The 25,218-nt window shown below is 38.8% G+C and overlaps 1 protein-coding gene across 1 annotated transcript in view; it reads right to left on the bottom strand.

The window, feature by feature from the left end:
- The window catches only part of LOC110700125 (calcium-transporting ATPase 3, endoplasmic reticulum-type-like), a 46,708-nt gene extending 35,910 nt beyond the window's left edge, over positions 1 to 10,798 (bottom strand). Inside the window, exons 1-5 of the mRNA XM_021877614.1 lie at positions 10,371 to 10,798; positions 10,238 to 10,288; positions 10,015 to 10,048; positions 4,841 to 4,858; positions 2,550 to 2,686 (exon numbers count right to left, since the gene is read on the bottom strand). Coding sequence (XP_021733306.1) covers positions 2,550 to 2,686; positions 4,841 to 4,858; positions 10,015 to 10,048; positions 10,238 to 10,288; positions 10,371 to 10,403 — 273 coding nt within the window. The 5' untranslated portion in view covers positions 10,404 to 10,798. The remainder of the gene's footprint in view (positions 1 to 2,549; positions 2,687 to 4,840; positions 4,859 to 10,014; positions 10,049 to 10,237; positions 10,289 to 10,370) is intronic.
- Positions 10,799 to 25,218: the final 14,420 nt, after the last annotated feature.

The following is a 25,218-nucleotide window of genomic DNA, read 5'->3' as shown; positions in this document are numbered from 1 at the left end:
ACTGATTCCTGAACAATACTAGGATAATAGCATTCCAACAGATAGTTTTAAAATTTATTTAATAGATGGGTTGCATTAGCAAACCTATTTTGGCATTAGCGAATCATTTATGTTCTTGTTAGAAGAACGGAAAAGAAAGTTATCGTACCTGTCGACATGTTTAACCATCTAGTTGGTTCTGTGGTTGGAAAGAAAAATAACATAACAATTGGAAATTGAGTTCTCTAAACACAATCTTTTCAGGGTAATTCTCCTAGCATCACTGGATTTTCTATGGGGTTATTTAAGGATGCCCAGCCTAAAAGACAAGCAATCTTTAAGAGGATTCCTGATTCTCCTTTGATGTACTCTCAGTTTACAAGAACAATTTGTTTTCCTTATGTGCAGAAGAGTCAAGCTCTCATATATAATAGTATACATATTCCAAGTATGCAAAATATTCATGATTCTGAATCAATGAAATCTAGTCAAGGCGGCCAGTTATTCACGGATTAATCAAACTCAGTCCACTTGGAGTTCATATCACAATCCGAAATGTATGCAATTGCACTAAGATTTACTGAAGCTCCAATTTTGGTGAATGGTATTTTCATTATTTACACTTCAGTGACACAATGTAATTACGGTAGGTACACTTTGGTAACACCATTAACTCCGTTAACCCTTTTATTTAAGTGGTTAAATGTGTGTCTTAAGCTGCTCTGTAGATAAGTGTCATATGTCCTATAGAGATGAATATCACCTACCAAAGTCCAAAAAATCAAACCCAAAAACTATCCCACGCTATGTGAATGATAAAAAAAAGAAGAAACAAATGGACAAGGAAAATTTTAGTAGGGTTTGGGGAAGGTTTTTGGGATCTTAGGTAGGTGACTTTAACCCGAGATATATCATTTATTTACTGAGTTATTCAACACAAACGGTCTAATTACTTGCACAGTTGGTCACCAAACTGAAACAAAATATTAAAGTGAGGTAACCAAGATAGGAATATTCAAACCACATGTCACCAAAGAGGAATTTTACTTATCCTCTCATCCTCTCCTACCTTTTAATAAGTCGTTTTGCATTCTACAGATTATATTGCCTAATTACAAAGCCAGAAAATCCACATGGTCCTAATACTATTATAAATTGATACCATGAAATACATTCTCCAGATTATCTAATCAATGTTAATGACTACTTGTCCACATTATGTGCGCAGATTCCACTGAAAACAAGCCCTTGTGGTGAACACTAATAAGAATCCATCTCAACCATTAGATACACACGTATCAAATCTCAGCCCTTCATTTAAGTTGCCTGGAAATAAAGGGAACAAAACCACATACGTTCACGGCCTTCATGCTAAACATTCCAATAGATCCTCATCACTCTTTCTCTCCTCCCCAGACCACAGGTTATTTTTTATTTCACATCGCCATCATCGAGTCTTTAGGGCCTTAGAAACCCAATTTGCTTCTCTCTCCTCCCTCAACCCTCCTCTAATGGCAAAAATAAGTAGATTAATCTTCAGGTGGCATCTCCAATGATAATAGCAAAATTGATGATGATCCAGGGGGAGGGGGATTGTTTATGGCTTCGTTGCTCGCTATTTTTTTTTTTTCTCTTGCAAGTAGAACAAAAATTTCCAACATGGTACTTTATTAAAAGCTCTCGCTATTTTTTTGTTTATGTCTTTGTTGAATGTCTATTCTACTATTCAATGTGCTTCAATTGTAACTGTTATAATTTTTGCACTTCAATTCACTATTTAATTGATTGTCTTTTGTTCCTTTTTATAAATTTGCCGATATGGTACTCTATAAAAATCATAATTAAAAATTGTAGTACTTTTTAAAAAAAAAAATATCATCTCAATGAAAATCAACATTAAATGCTATGTATATGATTCCTCTATTTAAACTACAAGTACCCATTTAATAATATACAATACCCACTTTGTACCCTACTTGTGAAATGGTATACAATATCCAAACAGTCTCTCTCTCTCTAGGTTTTTATTTTTTTTGGTCGTTTAGGTGAACTAGAATATTTCCAACCTTTTTCCTTCGTTTTTTCTTTAATTTTTCGTTCTTTATTTCAATAAATCTACAAACTCAGTATAGATGTTGCCCCTATGGTGTTGTTAATTATTGGTTAAAGTTGTTTGTTTGTTTGCCCTTTGGCAATTATTGTGTATTAGAGTAAACCAATTAATTTATCACCTTTTGCCCTAAAATCACTTTGTTTGAAAGGATTTGTCCAAGGTGACAATGTGGTTGTCAAATTTTCATTTTGTACAAATCAATCCGATCAATAAAACTTACGGCCACAACAAATCATTAAAATTGTCTCTATGAAAAGGCTATATTTCGGCAATGTGTGTGAGGAAGTACCATAGTGCAAGCTCTAAACAATCATAGGTTTGATTAAGGAAACCTTTGCATGATTCAATATTATATGAATTTGTTAAAATTAGATTTCATTTGTAGATGTCGCATGGCTTTATATAAATGAATTGATTTAATACAAAAATTGAATTTAAAAATACAGCTTCCTCTTACCGAAGGTTCCAAAAATGCAGTTAAGCCTGTATCTCCGTTAATTAAAGCCAAAAGAAATGAAACAAGGGCAGCCACGATCAGTATCTTCACAAGCAAATCATCAAACTGCTTTATGACCAACTTCCAGAACGGAGTACCTGCGATGAGAAATAACGCATAGCTTTAATAAGAATTATCATTTGCTCTAAGAATCAAAGTGTCCTATGAAGATGCAAGAGATTATGGATTTAGAGAGAGAGAGAGAGGGTGTGCATTAGGAGAAGAGAGATAGCATGTATCAACATAGTTATTGGTACCAACAAATTTAGGGGTACATTTTGTGAACCTGCAATTATAAGATAGTGTGTATCAACATAGTTATTGATAGCGTGTATCAATTATTATTTGTTGTCAAATATTCAAGAGGTAGTCCAATATTCTTTTACGCATTACGCTTTGTTTACTTCAACCTAAAAAAGGTGTTCTAGTTTGACTTTAAGGTCAATCAATCAGTCTAGTGTGGTCCAACTAAGCTTTGGTTTTGATTTTACACCTATATAAGATAAACCTTTGTCATGTGAGATCTTGTTTGATTCATCTTTGTTTGTACATTCCAAATACCTATTTTTTATAATATTTACTACTATGGAATTATAGATACTCCCTCCGTTCTTCTATGTTCTACTTGATTAAATAGACGCAATTAAAAATAATATTAAAAAATGGAAGTAGGTATACGATAAAAGTAAGATAAAGTAAGAAAGAGAAAGTCAAAAGGTAAATGGATTAAAGAAAAGGTGATCAAAGTAAGAAAGAGGATGTGGAAAGGTGTAATTAAGATGGGGTAAAAGGGTAAGGTCATAACGGGGGGTACACCTAAAACTGAATAAAGCAAAGTAAGTTAAGCAAAAAAGAACAGACCAAAATGAAAAGTAGAACGAAAGAGAATGGACCAAAATGGAAAGTGAGTTGGACAAAAAAAGAACGGTGTAATAAGTAAACAAAAAAAGAAAGTAATTTTGGTCTAGCTTGCCTGCTTTGCATTGAATTTAACTAAAATAAGGTTAAAGGGAATGAAGCTTTAGTATGACTCGCTAGATATAAGCCAATTGAACAAACTCTATATTTGATAAAAGGGGTACAAGGCGTACAATAGTTAAATTGTGCCAATTAGTTAAAGGTTATATGTTGTAACTTTTAAGAGAAGTGATTTATATTGCTTAATTAGTTTTAATGCATAAATGTTAATTAATTTTTTTTATAATCCAATATAAACCAAAGTCCAATGAGCTATTTTAAGGACTATAAAAATTAGGTTAATGACACATACTTCCCCTGTGTTTCTTTTTATACCTGACAATAGTCCCATGGCACACAATTTAAGAAAGAAATTAGAGAAGATAAACGGTTTCTCTAATACAAAAAAAATATAACCACCAATAAAAGGAATAATTTGAGGTTTTATGGTATTAGTTTACTTTTATTTAGTGTATGTTCATTTTCTTTAATCTCTTCCTTAAGTTGCGTGTCAAAGGGCTATAGATCAAGTATATAAAAATAGAGGAAGTAGTATTTTGCAGTACATATGTACATTATACGGGAAAAATTGGTTGAAATAGTGGTAATTGTTAAAATTATTGTCATCTACGTTATTTTCCAAAAATCCTGCAATTCAAAAACTAAATCGTCAGACTCTGTCCTTAAACATCAAACCTTTAAGCCGCTCAAGAGTCCTCTTTTTAGTAAAGTAACTCTTCTAATCAGCCTAACACTTATTTTGCTAAACAATAAATCTTTCAACAACACATTATTCTAGCACAATATCACAGCCAGTAGACCAGCAGTAAATCATCACCTTCAGAATAGTTCTTGTTCTTGTTACCAACCGCCAAAAGCATCACAAGAATAAGAATTTACAACTTATACATTTTCTCCATAACTAATAATAACGCATCAAAATTTAGACCTACTGCCACCCCATTATAGTGTTGTACCTTCATCAAGCAAATTTAATAAAAACATTACGACAGTACTGAAGATGCATATAACCATGGATTACGTTGGCCATTCACTAACAGAACCATCAGACAGTCAATAATTCTTTTTTTTTTTATATACTAATCTTTGACATTTTATCTTCTTTTTTTATAGTGAGTTGGCAACCTTCTCAACAACTTTCATATAAACAATGCTTTTCATAAGTGAAAAAGTAAATATGGACAAAGTGAAGGGGAAACAGCAGCAACAATAGTACCAATATGGATCTCTCTAATATTAATGTAAGAATAAGGAGGGTTTAGATATGAACTTACTCTTCTCTTGCGGTAGCACTGAGATGGTTCAAGAAGCCAGAAGCCCAAAAATTCCAGCATAGTATTTACAAGAGGAAAAAGGATTCATGCATTAGAAAGCAAATAAAGAATACAATATTGAAGATCAGACATACAAAAACAAATCTAGATAATCAAATAGTATTAAAGAGCATTTAAAATGTGAAGCATATTTAAATTGGGTGCACATATGTGGTCTTGTAGAAAAGAACCATTTATATGATGCATACCAATAGCTGATAAAAAGGTTGAAATTTGAAAATAGAGCTGTCAAAAAACCGACTCAACCCGATAAATTAACACGAAACCGCCTGTTTGAAACGGAGAAAATGGTGACTCGAAACCGATAACCTGAGCTAAAATCAACCCGAAACCCAAGTTGTTGAAACCCAAATTCAATTTGACTTGTTACTGACCCGACCCAAATTCTACTCAGCCTGTTACCGACCCGATTCAAATTCAGCTTAACCTATTATTAACCTGACTCAAATTCAACTCGACATTTCCCTATGTGACCCGACTTGTATACACCTCAACTTGAGTTCAACTTAGATTTATTTTATATAGTTACATACTTATTACTTACATGCATGCTCCTTTCTAAATGTTTCCTACTAAGAGAAGTATATCGTTCTCCAAACAACACTATATGAAATTGTACATGACTCAAAATGACACAAACCGGAACCTGATAATGAATTGACCTAAACTTGACCTAATCTAAACTTAACTCGATCTGATAATGTACCAACCCAAATTAACCTGAATCCGATGATGACCTGACCTACTATAAACTCGTATCAAACCCGATGATGACCTGACCTACTATAAACCCGTATCAAACCCCATGATGACCTGACCAACTATAAACCCGTATCAAACCTAAACAAAGTGAACCTAAACCCAAATTGAACCAACCTTACCCGACCAAACCCGAGAAGATGCATCAGTTGACATGACCCAACTCTAACATGACTAGGGGTGAACATGGTCTGGTGTGGTGCGGTTTGAGTCGAAACCAAACCAAACCACAAAATACGGTTTGGTCAATTTTTCAAACCAAACCAAACCATATTAGTATTGAAACCGAACCAAACCAAACCGTAATAATACGGTTTGGTGCGGTTTGGTTTGCGATTTATGATGAGACGACATTTTTCCCTTAAAAATTGTCAAATAATACTTCACTAATTATAATAAAGTTTAAATAATTATCCCAAAAGGATTAAATTGTACTTCAAAGTTACAATAAAAATAACAATCAACTAATCAAGTGCTAACACATAATAAAAATAATACATAACAATCATAAATTTATAATACATTTGTAAAAAAAAAAAAAATCATACTACATTATGAGATTATGAGAATCGTGAGCAGCGAGCTGGAAGTATGGGTGGGAGTGCTGCGGAGTATAAGAGCACATTAGAGTAGGCGAAAGGAGGCTAGTAGTCTATGAACAACACCACAGCAGCCAAGCAGTAGTAGCGATTAGCGAAGAAGAAAGAGGCGAAGGGGTTTTATGGGATGAGAGGTGGGAGGCTGAGAGCAAAATATGACCTATTGAGTACTGACCGTATAGTCGTATTTTGATTTTTAATTTTTTTTTTTAAATTTTTTTTTAATTTATTTTTTATAATATATAATAACTAATTTTTTTATTTGAAAATTATATAAATATTAAAATACGGTTTATTGGTTTATGCTTTGGTTTGGTTTATAATTTTTGAAAAACCAAACCAAACCGTAAATCGTATTTACAAAAAATTCGAAACCAAACCGCTAAAATACTGTTTGGTTTGGTTTGGTTACGGTTTAGACCAAACTGTGTACAGCCCTAAACACGACCCAACAACCCAATCCGCATGAACTAGACCATCAACCCAACCCAATATGACCCGACCCGAGATGACCTAACGTGCATTAACCTAATCGAACACCCAATTTAATAGCACTATTTGATTAGACAAGAGCTAAATTGATCTTTAAGGTGAAATTGCAATGGCATGAAACTGTATTAATGGACGTTCTCATATTAAGGACAAAATGGATCAATATTTATTCCCTTAACAACTAAGGGCGAGGATTCTTTTCTATTATTCATTATTACACAAGCTTTTGGTTAGAATGAAAATCATGAGTTAGGAAATGGATAGGAAAATACACTTTAATAATCCCAACTATTGCCAATTTACTTCTAATAATCCCAACTGAGGTTTATTTTTTAATAATCCTAACTATGCCCAGTTTTTGCCTCCAATAGTCTCAACCAGTCAACCCAAGTCAATGACATGTTGTAATAGGTATCCAATACACGTATCAGCACGTGATTGGTCTATAATTAAAAAAAAGGATGAAAAAAAAAAACTAAAAACCCTAAAAGCCACCACCCCTCCCCTCCCGCCACCGCAAAACGCCACGACCAACCCCCATCTCTTCAGAAAACGGCCGGTCGTCTCCCCTATCCCTCGAAAATGGCCGACCGGCCACTCCCAACCCCAATATCACCCTAGTCGGCCCACTCCAACCCCCAAACCACTTACTCTCCCTCGAAACTAACCTCCCCACCGTCAAAAACGACCCTCCTCCCTTCCCCAACCCTCAAATTCGGCCCACTGGGCGGTTTCGAGGGTGTGGGAGGGCTAGAAGAGCGGCCCTTTTTTTGTTTTAGTTTTGCGGCGAAGGGAGAGGGAAGGGAGGAGAGTGGTTTAGGGGGTGATGGTGGATCGGCTGTGTGTGCTGGGGGGTTGGGAGGGCCGGCCGGCCATTTTTGGGTGGTTAGGGAGGTAACCGGCCGGTTTTCACGGTGAGGATTGGCTGGAATTTCACGGTGGGGGTTGGCTAGGATTTCACGGTGGAGGTGGCTGGGATTGTTTTCTGTTTGTTTTTTTTTTTTTAATATTAGGCCAATCATGTGCCCTATTCACACGTTACCAGTTTTTGGGACTATTGAAGGCAAACACGGGGCATAATTAGGATTATTAAAAAATAAACCTTACTTGGGATTATTAGAAGTAAATCGGCAATAGTTGAGATTATTAAAGTGTATTTTTCCTATTAATAATTCCAACTTTGCACAACATTTTTTTAATAATCCCAACTTTGGATTATTCTAGAATAATCCAACTTTGGGGATGTTTACTTTCTTCATTTCCAAACCGGTCAACAAAAGTCAATGACCTATTATAACAGGTTAAATGAAACGTGTCACGCTAAGATTGGTCTAATTAAATTAACAAAAATTTAAAAAAAAATAAGAAGAAGAAGAAAAATTTTAAAATACCAACAGCCCCTCCACCACCATCTCCACCCTCACCCTTACTCCAACCCAACCACCACCATCTCCACCCTAACCCTACACCACACCAACCTCACAAACAGCAACAACACCATAGCCTATAACTCCACCTATAACTCCACCTAACAGCCACCAAACACCACCGCCGGCTCCCAATCTCACCAATAACCACCAACCACCTTCGCACAACCCGCCACCTCAACCCAACCAACTCGTAACAACAACACCCTCACTCCTAGCACCAACCACCAAATGCCACCGATCACCGCCAGCTCGCAACAACTTCAACCACCGTGGTTTCGGGAGTGGGCCAGTTTCGGGGAATGGGAGGGGTTCATTTAAGGGGTTGCGGTTACCGATGTGAGGGAGAGAGGGAATGGGGGCTGTCGGCCGGCGTCACGGATTGGGTGGCCGGATTGTTTGAGAGTCAGAATCGTGAAGAGGGTTGGGGTTGGCTAGTTTTTTTTTAAATTATGTTTTTTTTTTTGTACTAATCAACTTGTGACACATGTTTTTATAAAAAATTTTAAAAAAAAAAAAAATTTACCCATTCAACCGGTCACCGGTTTTTGGGATTGAAGAAAGAAAACAACCCCTAAAGTTCAGATTATTCCAACATAATCCAAAGTTGGGATTATTAAAAGAAAATCGGGTGAAGTTGGGATTACTAAACTAATTTTTCCTTAAATTAAATACTTTGTACTACCTCGATTTCTAAGTGTTCTTAACACTTTCTCCGATAGTTTGTTCCTTAAAGTTCTTTACACTTTGCTTTGTTCTATTTTTGCCAAACCTAGTTCACTACTGAACCCCTTTACCCACAATATTTACACTTTTGTACTCACTCTCACTTACTTTTTCCACTTGTGTTTTATACCCATAACATTTTTTAAACTCTCTCTTGCATTATCCACGTTATTATTACACTTACCACATAAACACTCTCACTAATTGTATAAATGCCCATAAAAATTGCAATCTTCAAAAATTGGGAACAGAGGTATTACTAATTTTCGAATTTATTCGTTATTAATTTTAGAAAATAAACTAAAAATTTTAAACTAAGTTATTTCACACACAATAAACTCACCTATTAAAGTAAGTTACAGAACAACATAATAAAAATTAAATATATTCTAACACTTTTTTTCTTTTTTGGTTCTACTCATTTTCCAATTATGTTTGCTAAAATCTAAAGGGGACTGCCAGTGTCTTCCAACATATTGCAAGAACAGCTGACTCTTATCTCATCACAAGCAAAAGTACACACTGCGAAAACAACACCATTCTAGGCCTCTACTACACCTGCAATATCTAACAAAACCTCATATCTATCAAATAACTTGAAGCCTTGATTTTTTATTAAATTAATATGAAGTATAACAGAGCTTTTCTCATCTTTAATGCTTCTAGTAGGTAGCTTTAGAAGTATAAATAAAACAAATATTCTTTCCTTAATACTTTGCTGACAAAATAGGTTCAAGAATCTTTAGGAGTTTGGAGAGTTCCCTGAAACTCCCACTCAAAAGAATTCATTATAATTTGAAAGTTCTACGCAATAACTTAATCATCACAGAGGCTTTATAACCATTGCTTAGTGCAAATTTTTTAATCAAAAAGCAACCTTTATTAAAAATCCTACATTAATGCATCTTTTGATTTCGAACTACCATAGCTCTGAATAAATAACCTTGCGGTGTTCTAGACAAATACCTAAGAAGATCAATGAAAGTCTTAACATAAGGGTAAAATGTCATCATAAGAACTGAGCTCTAAGTAAAGCCTCATTCACATTTAAGCCACATGCTAATACAGAACTGATTTATCACAAAATTGCATAGCTTAAAGCTAAATTTACCGTTTTGGCCGTACATCCTTCTATGATCGGCTACCTGCAAAAACAAACCCCTAAGGCTTAACAAACAACACTAAAGAAATAAAAAAGCAATTCCAATTAAATGTTATTCAAGATAACACCACAATAACCGACAAATATTTTACACTGTGTTACAAAAATTGAATTAATATAATTGCAACAAAATTCAAATTAAAAATGCAATGTGATTGAGGAGTGCAAATACCTGAGAATCAATAAGACCTTTTGATGGGTCGACTGCAAAGAAGGCTAGAACCTAAAATCACAAACAAATACCATTAATTTAAATCAAACAAAAGATCAAACACTTCAAAAAAAAAAAAATAGTATCGATTTACCTCAGTAGCAGTTCTAGTATATGCATCCTCCATGAAATCGATCCCAATAGCAGAGATTTCTCTGCTAAATTCTTTATCTCTCCTCAATCTCAGTGCTCAACAATGTAACTGTTGCACGATTTGATGATTTGAGGTACAACAGAGGTTTAATTAATTAAAGGTTTGATTAAATGCGAAATCGAGAGAAAGTTATCGTTCAAATTAAGCAATAATAAAGCATTGAAAAGTGGCAGAATTGTAATGATAAAGATAGTATAGAAGAGTAAATCAATGAAAGTGTGGAATAAACCCTAGATTGTGAGATTGATATTTGATAATTGAAAAAAGTATCTCGCCTCAGAAGGTGCTTCAATGGAGGAGAGAAAGCTCACGAATCATAAGCTGATGTAAGCTTTGAAGCTAATTTTCATTTTAGTTCAATGGTTTGCTATAGCTTATTGTTTAAATGGATCACACCTCCTTAATTTATGGTGATAAATTTCATTTTATTTATTCAATTTTGTTTTATTTTAGTAAGTTTTTTTCCAAGCAAATTAACTTGACGCTTGGTGAAGTTAATTGCATTTTCTAACTCCAAGGATTAGGTTAGTAGCTAGGGATTATTTAATATTGCAAGCAAGTCCCTATTTACAATCATTGGAGTTGCTCTTATACACGTGAAAAAGCTCCAAGGTGGGGAAAATTAGGCTGAGAAACAAAATGGAGTAAATCAGGTGGCATTTTTGTTACTCCGTATTATTTGCATTTGGGATGTAAAATATGAAGTATTCATACAATACTCCCTCCGGTTTTTTTTATTTGAATCACTTCCCTATTATGGGTGTTTTTTTTAAATGCATCACTTCTATATTTGGTAACTTTACATTATATTTTATCATTTCTCTCTCTTATTTTAAACTCACTCAAATTATTTTATCATTTTTCTTTTCCATGGTCCCACCGAAATAAATAAAAATATCTATTATCTCTCACATACTTTCTCTTTCATGGTCCCCATCTTACTTTTACTATAATAATTTATTCACCCACTCACAATATTATATTACTCTCCTAAAACTCCGTGCATTCCCAAGTGATGCAAATAAAAAAAAATAAAAAATAAAAAATAAAAACGGTAAATTTATGAGTTACTCAGATCCGTTTTTGGTTTTTTGTTTTCAAAAAAACAGAAAATTGAAAACCAAAAACGATGTCAAACAAACCCGAATGAAGTTAACGAAGTTGCAGTTGCGGATGTTAGTAATGTTGTTTGGTGTTTGTCAAAGATAAAAGAATTACTGGTTTCTAGAACAAATCTGTTTGAAAAGAGAAGAGAATTAAGAAAGAGATGCCCACGGGAGCCGAAAGCACCATATGAGTTACTCAGATCCGTTATCATTCATCATTATCTCCGGCCACACTAGTCAACATCTGTAGACATCTAAAAATGTCTCCCCAAAAACAAACCTGATGATGAACAATCTTTCACCATATTATTGGTCGGGTCGAGAATTTAATCTCGAGAGCGCTTAAAAGCCATTTTCAATCCAACACAGTTTACAAATCAATCCGCAGATCAGTCCAAGTATTTAGTCAAAGCATTGTCCAATCTTTCATTTTAGCTCAAGCCATTTTAATCTATCTAATTTATTTATTAATTGAGCCCGATTAATAAATATTAAAACCCTAATGAGTCTAGAATAACAGAAATGACGCCTATTTATCACGTACTTTATGTAAAATATAAGATTAAAATGAATTTTAAACAGATTTTCAGAAAAACTATCTGTTGTGCCACGTCAATTTGTTTTACCCGCTTTTATCTTTTTACGCGTTTTGACCTTCAGAAATGATAGTTTTGACTGTCGAGCCACGGCATAAATCCATACCACCGCAGGTTACACTGTGCCAAGACAGATATGTCGTACAACAGCGTTTATTCTGTTGCGACACCTCATTTCGGGGGTTTCGGACTGCTCCCCTCACATTTCCTCTATAAATACGAGGCTGATTTTACAGTTTTGAGGCACCAATTGATACTCTCTTTCTCTCTTATGTCGAGCCTAAATACTTGTCTTCCCAATTTCACAATTCATCCCTAAGCACTCCAAGGAGTCCATACTTTACCCGAAATTCAATACTTAAACCAAGGCGTGAAAGATAGAACTGTTTGAGGGTTTGGCCCCAAATCAACTCTATTTTCATTTAATTTAATTTCCATTGTTGTTCATTAATTTTCCTTGAAATTACTAACGTGTTTATTGTTTTATATTTGCAAGCAAACTCAATCAAAGTAAGAATTCATGTTCCTTTTGTTCCTATTATATTTCTAACGATTTTTTTGATTGTCATGTATAAACTGTTAGATTTATTATGGTTAAATTGCTTCCAATGTTATTGTTATTCTATTGTTATTGTTGATCACTGTATTGCATGTCTAAAGGGAGTATGTAATTAAATATAACGCCTAAATAAGATAATTTGGACAACCGGTTAGGATCCTTTTTAATCTTGTATTTAATTGAAGTGATCACTAATATTTAGAATTATGTGTTGACATTCAACCAATTTAGCCTAATATTAGTTTGGAGCAAATTAAATCTTTGTTTGCATGCCTTTGAGATCGCAAAGTACTTTTCACAATAAGAATCGAGTAGAGGCCAATATGGGCGAATGTGACTCCATGACTCACTTCATACCATCATCCCCGATCCTCCTTTTGTGGTTCCGAACCATATGGAGTTAGTAGTCTCATGAATTATGAATGGGGTGTAACCTTCACGGGTCAATCTTTGTTGCCTATCGTTGTCCCTTATTCGTGGTTGCCTTAAATGATCCGTGAACGATTTACAAGTTCCTTAAAAACTTGTTGGCGGCTCCCTACTTTCCTTGTCCCTAATTGTATATGTGAAATCCTACTTCCTATGATTGCCAAGCATATTCACACATGCTTAATTAGGCGTGCTTCATTCGACCCCTACAACACCAATTGTCATTTGCTACACTTATGCCTCGGCCACACTAGTCGAGTCCAACTGTCATTTGTTACACTTATGCCAAAATGTCACTGAAATAAGATGCATTTGGCAACTAGCATGACCCCTTGAAATCTTCAAATCTTCAAGAGTCTTCATCTTGGCTCGTCTTCATAGAAACGCCATCTTGAGACATCTTCGCCAAAATAAAATTACTAGCTACTACGACTAGGATTAATCTAAATATTAAAGTACAAAAATACGCAACGGTACGCAGACTGTATTTAGATTTACAAAAATACATAACGGATCGCAGTCCGTATTTACTATCCAAATCAGGCCACACTAATTGCCATTTTCACGAAACCTGTGAAACAATATATCTTCCATTCATCCATTCACTGTATGTGAATGGCCCATGCATTTTACAAATAAAAACAAGTAACAATGCATAACACGCGCGAACTAGTAACTAACTTAGGTGGTGAATCCAATTGTGGTGCCAAACTTCCTTGATTCTTGATCCAAACCAATGCACCAAAGTATATCAAGTTATGTACCTAGAAAAAGGCACACAAAAATTTCCATGAGAGAAAATCTATTCTAAAAAGAAAAGAAAATGAAAGCAATAAAACACGGGTTACTTCCCGAGAAAGGCTTGCTTAAGGTCCAAGCTTGACCGCTCTAGTAAATAATATTGCAACGATCGCAAGAGCTTGTCAAATGCACTACTACACATCTCATAAGATAACAAGTAAGCAAATGATATAAGAAGGGCATGCACCAAGATTAGTGCACGCAAAAGAAGGTGAAGAGGGAGTTGCCAAGAAGAAGAAGAATCAAAAGAAAATTCAAGAAAATAAGAAGAAGAATAGAAAGGCAAACTCTCTTTACAAAAATATTTTTGGGTGGCAAAATCACCCTTTTCCTCAATAGAAGACGAATGAGGGACATGAAAATCTTCATAGGTAAGGGGTTCCCCAATAGGCTCATTAACAAAGGAAGGAAGGGATGTAGGAGTGTAGGGGATATGGTTGAAATTCCTAGAAAAAGGGACATGAGAGAAGGGGATAGGAGCAATGGTCTCACAAATGGTCTCTTCTTCACCACCATCCCTCAAATCACCAATTTGAGCATGAAAATCAATCATAGAATCCTCAAAAGAAGAACACTCATGATCATGATCTCCCTCAAACATCCAACTTCCAAGAGGAACTGAATAATCCCCTTCACTACAATCATGAACAACAACTCCCTCAACTTCCTTAAAGCCTAAAATCTCAAAGCCATGCATGAATGGATGCAAATTCATTTCAAAATCATCTCTCTCCCATGAAGCATTCTTAATGAACTCACTCAAAAGGATATGGGTTTTCATTTGACACTCAATAAACACATTAGACATAACCTCAAATGAATCCAAATACTCATGGATAAAAGGATCACAATCATGCACTTGAGACTCATCAAGATGGTAAAGAGGGTTAGGATTTTCAAAATCAACACTCTCTTCATTCTCAACTCCTTCACCATCACTCATATGCTCACCAATGGGATCCTCACACTCTCTTGGTTGCTCAAAATCATCATCATCATCCTCAACACACACATTAAATTGGGATTTTTCACAAACAAGCATCAAGGGTGACAATTGGCTTTCTAACTCTTCTTTTCTTCTCCTTCCCTCCTCAAGACGCTCCTCATTCTTTTTCATTATCTCTAATTGACCTCTCATAGAATTAAGAATCATTTCCTTACTAGGCTCAAGCTCATTATCAAGCTCAATGCACCTAATTTGAGATTCAAAAGTAGCAATAAGGGATTCAAAAGGTGTTGAAGGTTGAGGCTCAACAAGAGAAGAAGAAGTACAACCAAGATTGGAAAAATCAACATTAAGATCATGAGCATATACATCACATTGGGGAGTGGGGGCACAATCAAACACATGAGATTCATCATTAAGGGAACGAAGCACATCACAAGAAGGCATGGTAAATAATGAAGAATATTGAAACACACCATTAGCATCAACTTGAGGATGTACCTCATCATCATGAACAAAAGAGGAAATAGAGTTGAAATCATGTGTTTTAGGTTCACTTAAGGGATCATGTAACAAATCATGGGAATTCATGCTAATATTAGAAGTATCAACACATTGCATATCAATAATAGAATCATGATTACCCTTATTATAGACATCCCAAGCAAACCAAACATAAAAATCCCAAGCATCATCAATTGATAATGCTCTAAATTCACCATTATGCATGCATTCAACTTCATCCCTAGTTTGCTCATTCAAACCAAAATAACAAATCTCACAAGCCTCCCAAAGACTACAACAATCAAAATCCAAATATCCCTCAAGTCTATTAAAATATTCACAAAAAGGCTCATTGTCATATTGAGGAAACGAGTTACTTGCCATTTTTTTACAAAAACAAGAAAAAATAAAAAAAAAATAAAAAGAAAAGTATACACAAATACCTAGACTCAAGAAATCAAAAACAATCAAGCATTGACACCGTTCCCCGGCAACGGCGCCATTTTGAGCGCGGGGAAATTATGTCGTTGACTAACCTCCTCACGGCCAAACAAAATTTATTATAATCCTAAACTAACCCCTAAACAAGTCTAGTGGTAAGTTCGGAGTTGAACCACAAGGAACGGTAATGTTGGATTGTTCTCGATCTAATGCTTAAGCTACGCCGAAGTCGGTTTATGGATAGTGGACACTACAACTACACTAACACACATATAAAGATCAAGATATTACAAAGTCTACTAGGGGCAAAGATCCACTTTGAACAATTAACAAGTTAATGGGAATCGATTTGATAATCAATCATGCAAAGAAAGAATTAAAATGGGAATTAATTACCATCAAGAGCAATCTCTCAAATTCCTAGCCTAGATCCCTCATTGACTAGGTGCATAGAAGAAATTTACCCAAAATGCAATCAAATATATAAATTCTAATTCACAATCCCTTGTCAAACTAGAACTAACATGCAATTAAGTTTGCTATCTTGGGAGATCAATCCAATCTAAAACAAACAACATGCCATCATCAATTCAATCAATTTAATCACACAATTATCATCAAATTTATCTCAAATAACTCAATTAACCATAACAAAGCTTCACTCAACACCTAGTAGAAGGAAATCTACTCAAACATGATTAACAAAGCAATTAATAAAGCATAAAGAGAGAAGAGAGTAAGAAATGCTCATTGATATAAAATGGAGATCTTCAAATCATCAAATTCCTCCTTTGATTATCCAAAATCCATGAAAACCATTGTTTCTCTCACTTTCTCTCTCCAAAATTTGAGAGTTTCTCTCTCTAAAAACCTAAAACTAACCTAAAACTACTGAAAATATGGATTTTCCCCCTAAAATGAGCAAAAAATCTATTTATACCCCTTACTAAATTGCCTAGGAAGCTCCGCAAAAAGTCGAGCAGCGTGCAGAGGAGCGGGCGCTCCAATTTCGTGCACGGGCACTCCTAGCGTGCAGAGGAGCGGGCGCTCCAATTTCGTGCAGGGGAGAGGCCGAGACACTTGACAATTTCAACTTAAGTCAAGTGCCTTAGTCAGAAAACAATCAGGCGGATGCTTTGTCAAAACTGGCATCGTCCGCCTCATGTGATACACCTCGGTCAGTCATCTAGGAAGTGATGGAAAAACGAAGTATTGAAGAGGATCCCATTGGAGTACTGAACCGAAGTTCAACCTGGATGGACGGCATCCGGGCCTATCTATTAGACGGCACTCTATCAGATGCATATCCAGAAATGGTCGCAATGATAAAATGTGCGTCGAACTTTGAGATTCACAATGGAGAAGTTTTCAAAAAGGGCTTTTTTAAGCCTCTTTTGAAATGCATCACCCCAGAAAGGGGGCAAGAGATTCTGGATGACTTACATTCGAGCTATTACGCCTCACACATAGGCGACAGGGCTCTAACAGTTAGGGTCTGGTGGCAGGGATATTTCTGGCCGACTCTGGAAGTAGACGCCATGGAAATGGTGAAGAAGTGTGATCAGTGTCACAGATTTGGCAAGCTCATCCACTGTCCGGCCACTGATCTAACGGCCATTCACAGCCCGGTACCATTCGCCAAATGGGGCATGGACATTCTAGGTCCGGATACAACTGCGCCAGGCGAACAGCGGTATATCTTAGTTGCTGTTAACTATTTCACCAAGTGGGTGAAGGCAGAGGCGGTCAAAGGCATCAAGATAAAGGATGTCATCTCTTTCATTTAGAAGAACATCATCACCCGGTTTGGGTTACCTATGTCTATAGTTTTTGACAATGACCCCTAATTTGAGACGCCTACCCTCAAGAATTGGTTAGGAGATCAAGGGATCTCACATTGCTTTGCATCAGTAGGCTGACCCCAAGAAAATGGCCAGGTTGAAGCCTTCAACAAGCCAATCTTAAACGACATTAAGAAAAAAATTGAAACAACTGGCAATCTAGGGGCAGAAGAGTTAACTCATGTCCTATGGGCCATCAGAACAAACGCAAAAGGGGCAACCGGTGAAACCTCATTCCTCATGGTATACGGTGCTGAAGCCGTCTAACCTATCGAGCATTATGAGCCGACACTTCGAGTTATGTTGTATGATGAGGAGGCAAACTGGTAGGCCATGTGGCTGGCATTGGACTCACTTCCAGAACGTTGGGGCAATGTTGCCTTGCGCCATGAGATTTACCGTCTGAGAATGACAAGAGCCTACAACAAGAGAGTACACAAACGGCCCTTGAAGGTTGGGGACTTTGTGTTACGGAAAATGAAGGCAACCGGTAGGACCCTACCATATCTATGAAGAAGTAAGAGGCGGCACCTACCGCCTGGAAACACCAGACGACAGGAAGCTAGCCGGAATTTGGAACGTAGACAACTTTAAAAAGTACTACTTTTAAGATTTGTAATTTTTTTGTAAATGAAAAACTTATCAATGAAAAACCGCTTTTTATTTTCAGTTTGATTATTTTTATTATGTTACATATGTCTCCTAATGGGAACACTGCCTGTGCAATGTGCAGGCGGCCAAATCTAAACCAACTGTCTGCTCCAACAAGAGCAAGACATCCAGCGATGTCTATCTGGGTGAATTTGTCACAGAGAGCATCTCCCATTTGGGTGGTAAATTGCTCTATAAATTCATACACAAATGGCCTAATTGATAGACCCAATATGGGTTAACTCATAGCCGTTTGACCTGAATAATCTAAAATGAAGCCTAAATACCGCATGTCCGTAGGACATCAAGCGGTATCCGACTGATATTCCAACTTAGATTAAAAATATATGTTCCCCCAATAGGGCAAAAGGACGCCTGTGTACATTTAATCAACCTTGACAAATGAGTGAGGAAGGATTTCCTTATTCAATGGACTAGGCAATTCCGAGAACGCCTAGGTATCCAAATTTATTCCGCCTGAATCTTGGACGGTTGAGTACTTGGTTTGGGGAAATCACGGTAGTGATTGATTGACCTAGGAACTTGACATACTCTTTAAAGTATCAAAAGTTCCCAAGTCAATCAATTAACTTTTTGAAACCAACCACACAGCCGCCCAGGGGAAAGAGGCCAACCGGTTTGTTAGTTGTCACATGCAATTAACCAGTTAGGTAAAATCAAAGCATATATATAGCAAAAATCAAAGAATTTTAAAATTAAAAATTGAAACAAAACCGACTCAGTCAACTACTTCATAAATAAAAATCGACCTGAGGGTCGGGAGAGATTGTCAAACCGGATCTACGTCCGGGAGAGTTGAAATGTTGATAAATACAAACATGAATACTCGGCACGCGGACTGGAAATGAAGACGGCTCAAGGCCGAAAAGAAAGAAATAAAAGCTAATCTTACTGAGGCGGGGCCACTGACGCGTCTTTCCCAGGCGGAGATAGAGTAAAGTTCACTTGTGCTTCCTCTGTCTCGTACTCTTTCTCTCCCTCCCTCTCGCCCCTGAACCGGCTCCTCACCGTTTGAGGCCTCTTTGTTCATCCATTCCTCAAACTGCTCAGGCTTCGGCTTCCCCTTCGCCCTTGCTATGAGAACAAGATCTGCATATTGGTATCTGATGCGGAATCTAAGGTAGGGTTGGTTTTTCAGGTTATGGGTTAAGTGTTTAGGCTAGGTGTTTACGTGGAAAAAGGTAAGGAACAGGAACGAGTTCCTTAGGGTGAGGAACTGAAGGTTTGATTAGCAAGGAACACTTGAAATACTAATCAAGGATAGATATGGTTAGAGTTGAACACTCACTCTACTAACCATAAGATAAGCTAACCCTGAACACTCCGAGTTAAGGTCACAAACTCGAGTCCACGAGTTCAAGTAACTTGAATCAACAAGTTAAAATAAGAAATAACACAAGGTATATTTCAAAGTTAAATATTTCATTCATAATAGTCTGATTACAAAAGTTAGACTAGAATTCCTTTTATAGACTAAGGAAAGAGTTACATTAATTAACTGACTTAGCTAATTTAATAAAAGGAACTTAAAAGTCGCCAGCAAAAGGAAACTCAACAGTCGCCACAATGAGCAGTCCCTCAATGTAACAGTTCCATGCAAACCGTCATACATTGAAGACTAATTGATTAGGGGATTTTTATCCACCAAGCGCCGTTTGACAAGTGGACCAACCAGGTTCCGCCACGCGTCCTCCACGGACCACTTAAGACACGCCACGTGTCCACCCATGCCAAATGGGACAACCGGCCATCAAGGCCCATTTCAGTCTAGAAGCCCGATCGGCCCTAGGTTTACCTTAAACCTAGAGAGTTGCACGCTTCCCAAGGCTATAAATACTCGATTAATCCTCATTAATCAAGGGACCGAATATTTTACGGAACACACTAATAACCGGCTGATCTCGCTAGCAAAGCAGATTACCTACATTAAATACTCTCACCTAGAGAGACCTTATTACTTTAATTTCTGTATTAATTACTCCTTAATCAGGTACTAACTTGACCGTTGGAGGCGGAGCTCTCAGGAGTCTCCGTTATTTTGCAGGTACAGGCGTCCGGTTCCAGTCTCGGAATTGTAGCTCTCCCGCAGGACATCAGAAAACCCCAAAACATTTGGCGCCGTCTGTGGGGAGAGTACTTCAGAGATGGCATCCAAGTCTGTACCGACCCCAGAAGAGAGGCGTCCCCTAGACGACCCACAAGTTCAGTCGGACCATGATACCGAAAGTGAATTTGAAGTTGAAACTCATACAGCTCCAGACGGGACCCTAAGGGCCCGCCGTACCCGTCATACTGAAATAAGGGAACGGGAGTATCTTCAAACAGGAAGCGAGCCAGCAGGCGCACCGCTTGCTCGGCAACAGCCGACTGATGGGTCTGCTCCCATCACAAGGAACGAACTCATGACCTTCATGAGGGGATTCAAGGGAGAGATCCAAGAGTTGATCAACAAAAAACCGCCTGCTTCAGTCAAAGAGCAGGCGGCCAAAAAACCTTCCACTTCACTGAAGAGGAAGCCAGTTCAAGGGCGAGAGGCGACTCCCCATCCTAAATCTAAGAAGCGGGAGCCGTCTGCTCTTGATTTCACAAAACTCCGTTATCCTACGGGAAATAGGAAACCGGTTCGTCATATTCAGGCGGACGGGTCAAAGCAAACGTTCACAGATGCTCGGCACCTGCTAGAGCAGAAGAAGAGTGACCGATTATCAGAGTCGGCTTCTACTTCAAATTTTCAGGACAGTTTGCGAAATGCCTCGATGAGGCCAACTCAGTCGTACCATGAGAGTCAGTCAGGCGGCACCTCCCGTCAGTCTGGCTTTCATAGTGCGCAGGCGGTACCAAATTTGCCATTTGTGCCGCAACAACAATATTTTATGCAGCCACCTCCATTTGGTGGACCTGCAGCAAAAAACGTCCAACCTATGGACTGGCAGCTACGGCTGCTTAGACTTGGTGAACAGCCGTCGGCCTTCTCCAAGGAAATTACTGAAGCCGCTCAGCCGGCCAAAGTAAAAAATGTTTTAGTAGGCGCCTATGATGGCACTACTAACCCGGAAGACCATCTGATGGCATTCACCAACCTGATGTACCTTCAAGGGTTGGATGATCCCACTTGGTGCAAGTGTTTCCCAGCAACTCTCAAGGGAATTGCACAGCAATGGTTCGGCAACCTGCCGACTGGTTGTGTAAACAGTTTCAGGACGCTTGCTTACTTATTTGCCTCCAACTTTGCAATGAACATCCCTGCGAAGAAAAGGACCCTTGATTTGGGGACAATTCAGCAGGGTGAAAAGGAGGGGCTTCGTTCCTACATCAGGCGGTTCAACCTGATGAGAATACAGATTCAAGGGTTACCGGATGAGGTAGCTTATACTGACTTTTTTAGAGGTCTCAAAGACGGGTCTACCTTCAAATTTGATTTAGTTCGAAAAAGGGTGGCGACTCTTCAAGAGGCCTTGATTGAAGCAGAAGCCTATATACAGGCGACTGATCTGTGTACAATGAAACAGTCGGACGGGAAGAGGTTCGACAATAGAGAAGGACGACAGAAACAGTCGTCCAACAAAGATGAAAAAAGAAAAGGGGTCTGGGCGGCTGATTCCTCTAAACAGCCGGCCAAGAAGAAAAAGGAATTCAAACCATACTCCCCAAAGTATGTGTTTAACAAGGATAACCAGTTTATCCTAAAAGAAATAAAGGGACGGCTCTCAATTGAGAAACCGCTCCCCATGAAGGGTTCTGCGAGCAACCGGAGCCAAGACAAAATCTGTGCTTATCATGATGACATTGGTCATCACACCAACGACTGCATTAGTCTCATGCGGTACCTAGACCGCTTGGCTGATCAAGGTGATCTTGACACTTATGTCAAGAAATCTACGGGGAATACTTCCTCAAAAAAGCAGTCGGCCAAAAAGAATCAACAGGCCGACAGTTCCGATACAGATGATGCAGTCGTCTACACCATTGCAGGCGGCTTCTCAGGAGGCGGCCCCACTATTAGGGGCAACAAAGATAATATAAGGCGGTTAGATGTAAATTCCGTTCACCAAGAACGACCGTCCAAATATACATTTCCTGAGATTGTCATCACTGAAGAGGATCTAGGAGGAATAAGGGGGCCGCATGACGACCCTCTCGTTATTGAATGTAAAGTGGCCAACCAGAGAGTTGGTCGAATCCTCATAGATACTGGGAGCTCTTCAGATCTCATCAGCAGCAAATGTCTGTCAAAACTGAAATATCAGACGGACTGCATACATCCGGCCTCCCACCCTTTAATAGGGTTTGGAGGAGGAGTCGTCCACCCACTGGGACGAGTTGATCTACCCGTCCGCCTGGGCGAAAAAGGGGAAGGACGACACATGGTAGTCCGATTCCTAGTTGTAGAGGAACTCTCTGCCTACAACATGATTCTGGGTCGCCCAACCCTGAATAGTGCCAAGGCTGTTATAATCCCGTCACTTATGCTGCTTAAGTTTGAAAGGGACAATGGAACAGTCGGCTCCCTAAGGGGAGATCAGAGGATGGCCCGAGAGTGCTATCTCTCGGATGTCAAACCCACTGCTAAGGCCACTGGGTCAAGTGGAGAAAAAACAGACCTTGACAATGTCAAGGAAAGTGCGCCTGTTCAAGAAACAGGCGACAGAAAAAGAAAGGCGTCCCAGACAGAGTCCGCCAGAAAGGCAAGAAAATAGCAATCATTGGCAGAGGACCGGCCGGATGAGTTCCGCCCTCAGCCGGCTGGTGAGCATACGGACCTGATATTAGACGACTCCCGCCCTGACCGAACAGTCAAAGTTGGGACGACTGCTCTGAGAAACCTTGGTGATGACTTTCACAACCTGTTGAAAGAATACAAGGACATCTTTGCATTTGAAGTCCATGAAATGCCAGGCATTAGTCCTGATCTGGCAGTACACAAACTCGCTGTGGATCCGAAAAAGAAGCCGGTACGGCAAAAGAAGCGGAACCATGGTGAAGAAAGAGGTCAGGCGGCCGCCGCCGAAGTCAAAAAATTACTTGATGCAGGGTTCATTCGGCAATGTTACTTCCCAGATTGGGTTGCAAATGTGGTACTTGTTAAAAAGCCGAATGGCACCTGGCGAATGTGTGTAGACTACACAGACTTGAACAAGGCGTGCCCCAAAGACAGTTACCCTCTGCCCAAAATTGATAACCTGGTCGACTCAACAGCCGGCCATGCCTTGATGAGTTTTATGGACGCCTATTCTGGTTTTCATCAAATTCCTTTGTGGAAGAAAGATCAGGAGAAGACGGCCTTCGTCACTGATCAGGGATTATACTGTTATACGGTCATGCCGTTTGGTCTTAAGAATGCCCCGGCTACATTCCAACGAATGATAAACACAGTGTTCTTTGATCAGATTGGGAGAAACGTCGAGGCATACATTGATGATATGATTGTTAAGACTAAACTTCAGAAAGATCATCTGACGGACCTCCGAGAAACTTTCGCCACACTCAGGCGGCACCATGTCATGCTCAATCCCAAGAAATGTGTATTTGGAGTTGAGTCTGGGAAATTTCTCGGATTCCTTATCAACCAGAGAGGAATAGAGGCGAACCCTGAGAAGGTACAGGCGGTCATTGACATGCAGTCGCCTCGTACCGTCCGAGAGGTTCAGAAGTTAACAGGTTGTCTGGCGGCCTTGGGAAGATTTCTAAGCCGATCAGGCGACAAATGCCTATACTTTTTCCAGGCAATTAAGAAAAAGGCAAGGTTTGAATGGGGGCCGGATGCTGAGGCCGCCTTCCAGAAATTAAAGGTTCACTTGCATTCCTTGCCAAGGCTGGTCAGCCCTTTGCCCAAAGAAAATCTCTACATGTACCTGGCCGTCTCTGATCATGCGTTAAGCGCGGTGCTCCTCGCTGAAAGGGACGGCTGTCAACTTCCGGTCTACTTTGTCAGTCACGTACTGAAAAATGCCGAGTTGAGGTATCCCCTAGTGGAGAAATTTGGTCTTGCACTCTTCATGGCTGTTAAAAAATTGAAACCCTACTTTCTGGCACATGCAGTCGTCGTGTATACCGACCAACCGATCAAACGGCCCCTTACCACCATGGAGTCCTCCGGACGAATGATCAAATGGGCCATAGAAATGCAGAGTCTCGAAGTTACTTTCGAGCCTAGAAAAGCAGTGAAGGGGCAAGCCTTTGCTGACTTTATTGTAGAGATGACTCGTCCTCCTGACTCTCAAGTTCCAGACCAAGTCTGGAAGGTATATGTGGACGGAAGCTCTACTTCAAACGGTTGTGGAGCAGGCGTCGTATGTCAATCTCCAGAGGGCGACAGGTTCGAGTATGCTCTACGCTTCAGTTTCCAGGCTTCAAACAATGAGGCAGAATATGAAGCTTTACTAGCCGGGATCCGCATGTGTAAGGCGGCCGGGGCAAGGAAAATAGACGCCTGTTCTGATTCACAACTGATAGTGAGTCAGTACAATGGCGAATACGAAGCAACACATCCGGCCATGATCAAATATTTACAGGCGGTCCGACAAGCAGTCGGCTCCCTTGAGGATTTCCATCTGATCCAAGTACCGAGATCAGAAAACAACCAGGCAGATGCACTCTCGAAATTAGCATCATCCGCCTCCTCCGATACTCCTCGAACTGTGTTTTGGGAAGTAATGGAGAAGAGAAGCATCGAGGAAAATCCTATTGGAATTCTAGACAGAAGCTCAACCTGGATGGATTCAATCAGGGCATATCTGACAAACGGTACACTGCCGGATGATCCTCAACAGGCGGCATCACTGAAAAAACGAGCCTCCTGTTTTGAAATGATACAGGGGGAACTGCACAAGAGGGGGCACCTTCAACCCTTCTTAAAGTGTGTTACTCCTGAAAAGGGACGAGAGATACTAGAT

Source organism: Chenopodium quinoa, unplaced genomic scaffold (assembly GCF_001683475.1).
Source record: "Chenopodium quinoa cultivar QQ74 unplaced genomic scaffold, ASM168347v1, whole genome shotgun sequence".
Taxonomy (NCBI): domain Eukaryota; kingdom Viridiplantae; phylum Streptophyta; class Magnoliopsida; order Caryophyllales; family Amaranthaceae; genus Chenopodium; species Chenopodium quinoa.
Note: the sequence above shows the minus strand (reverse complement) of the source record. Positions and strands in the feature narration are given on the sequence as shown.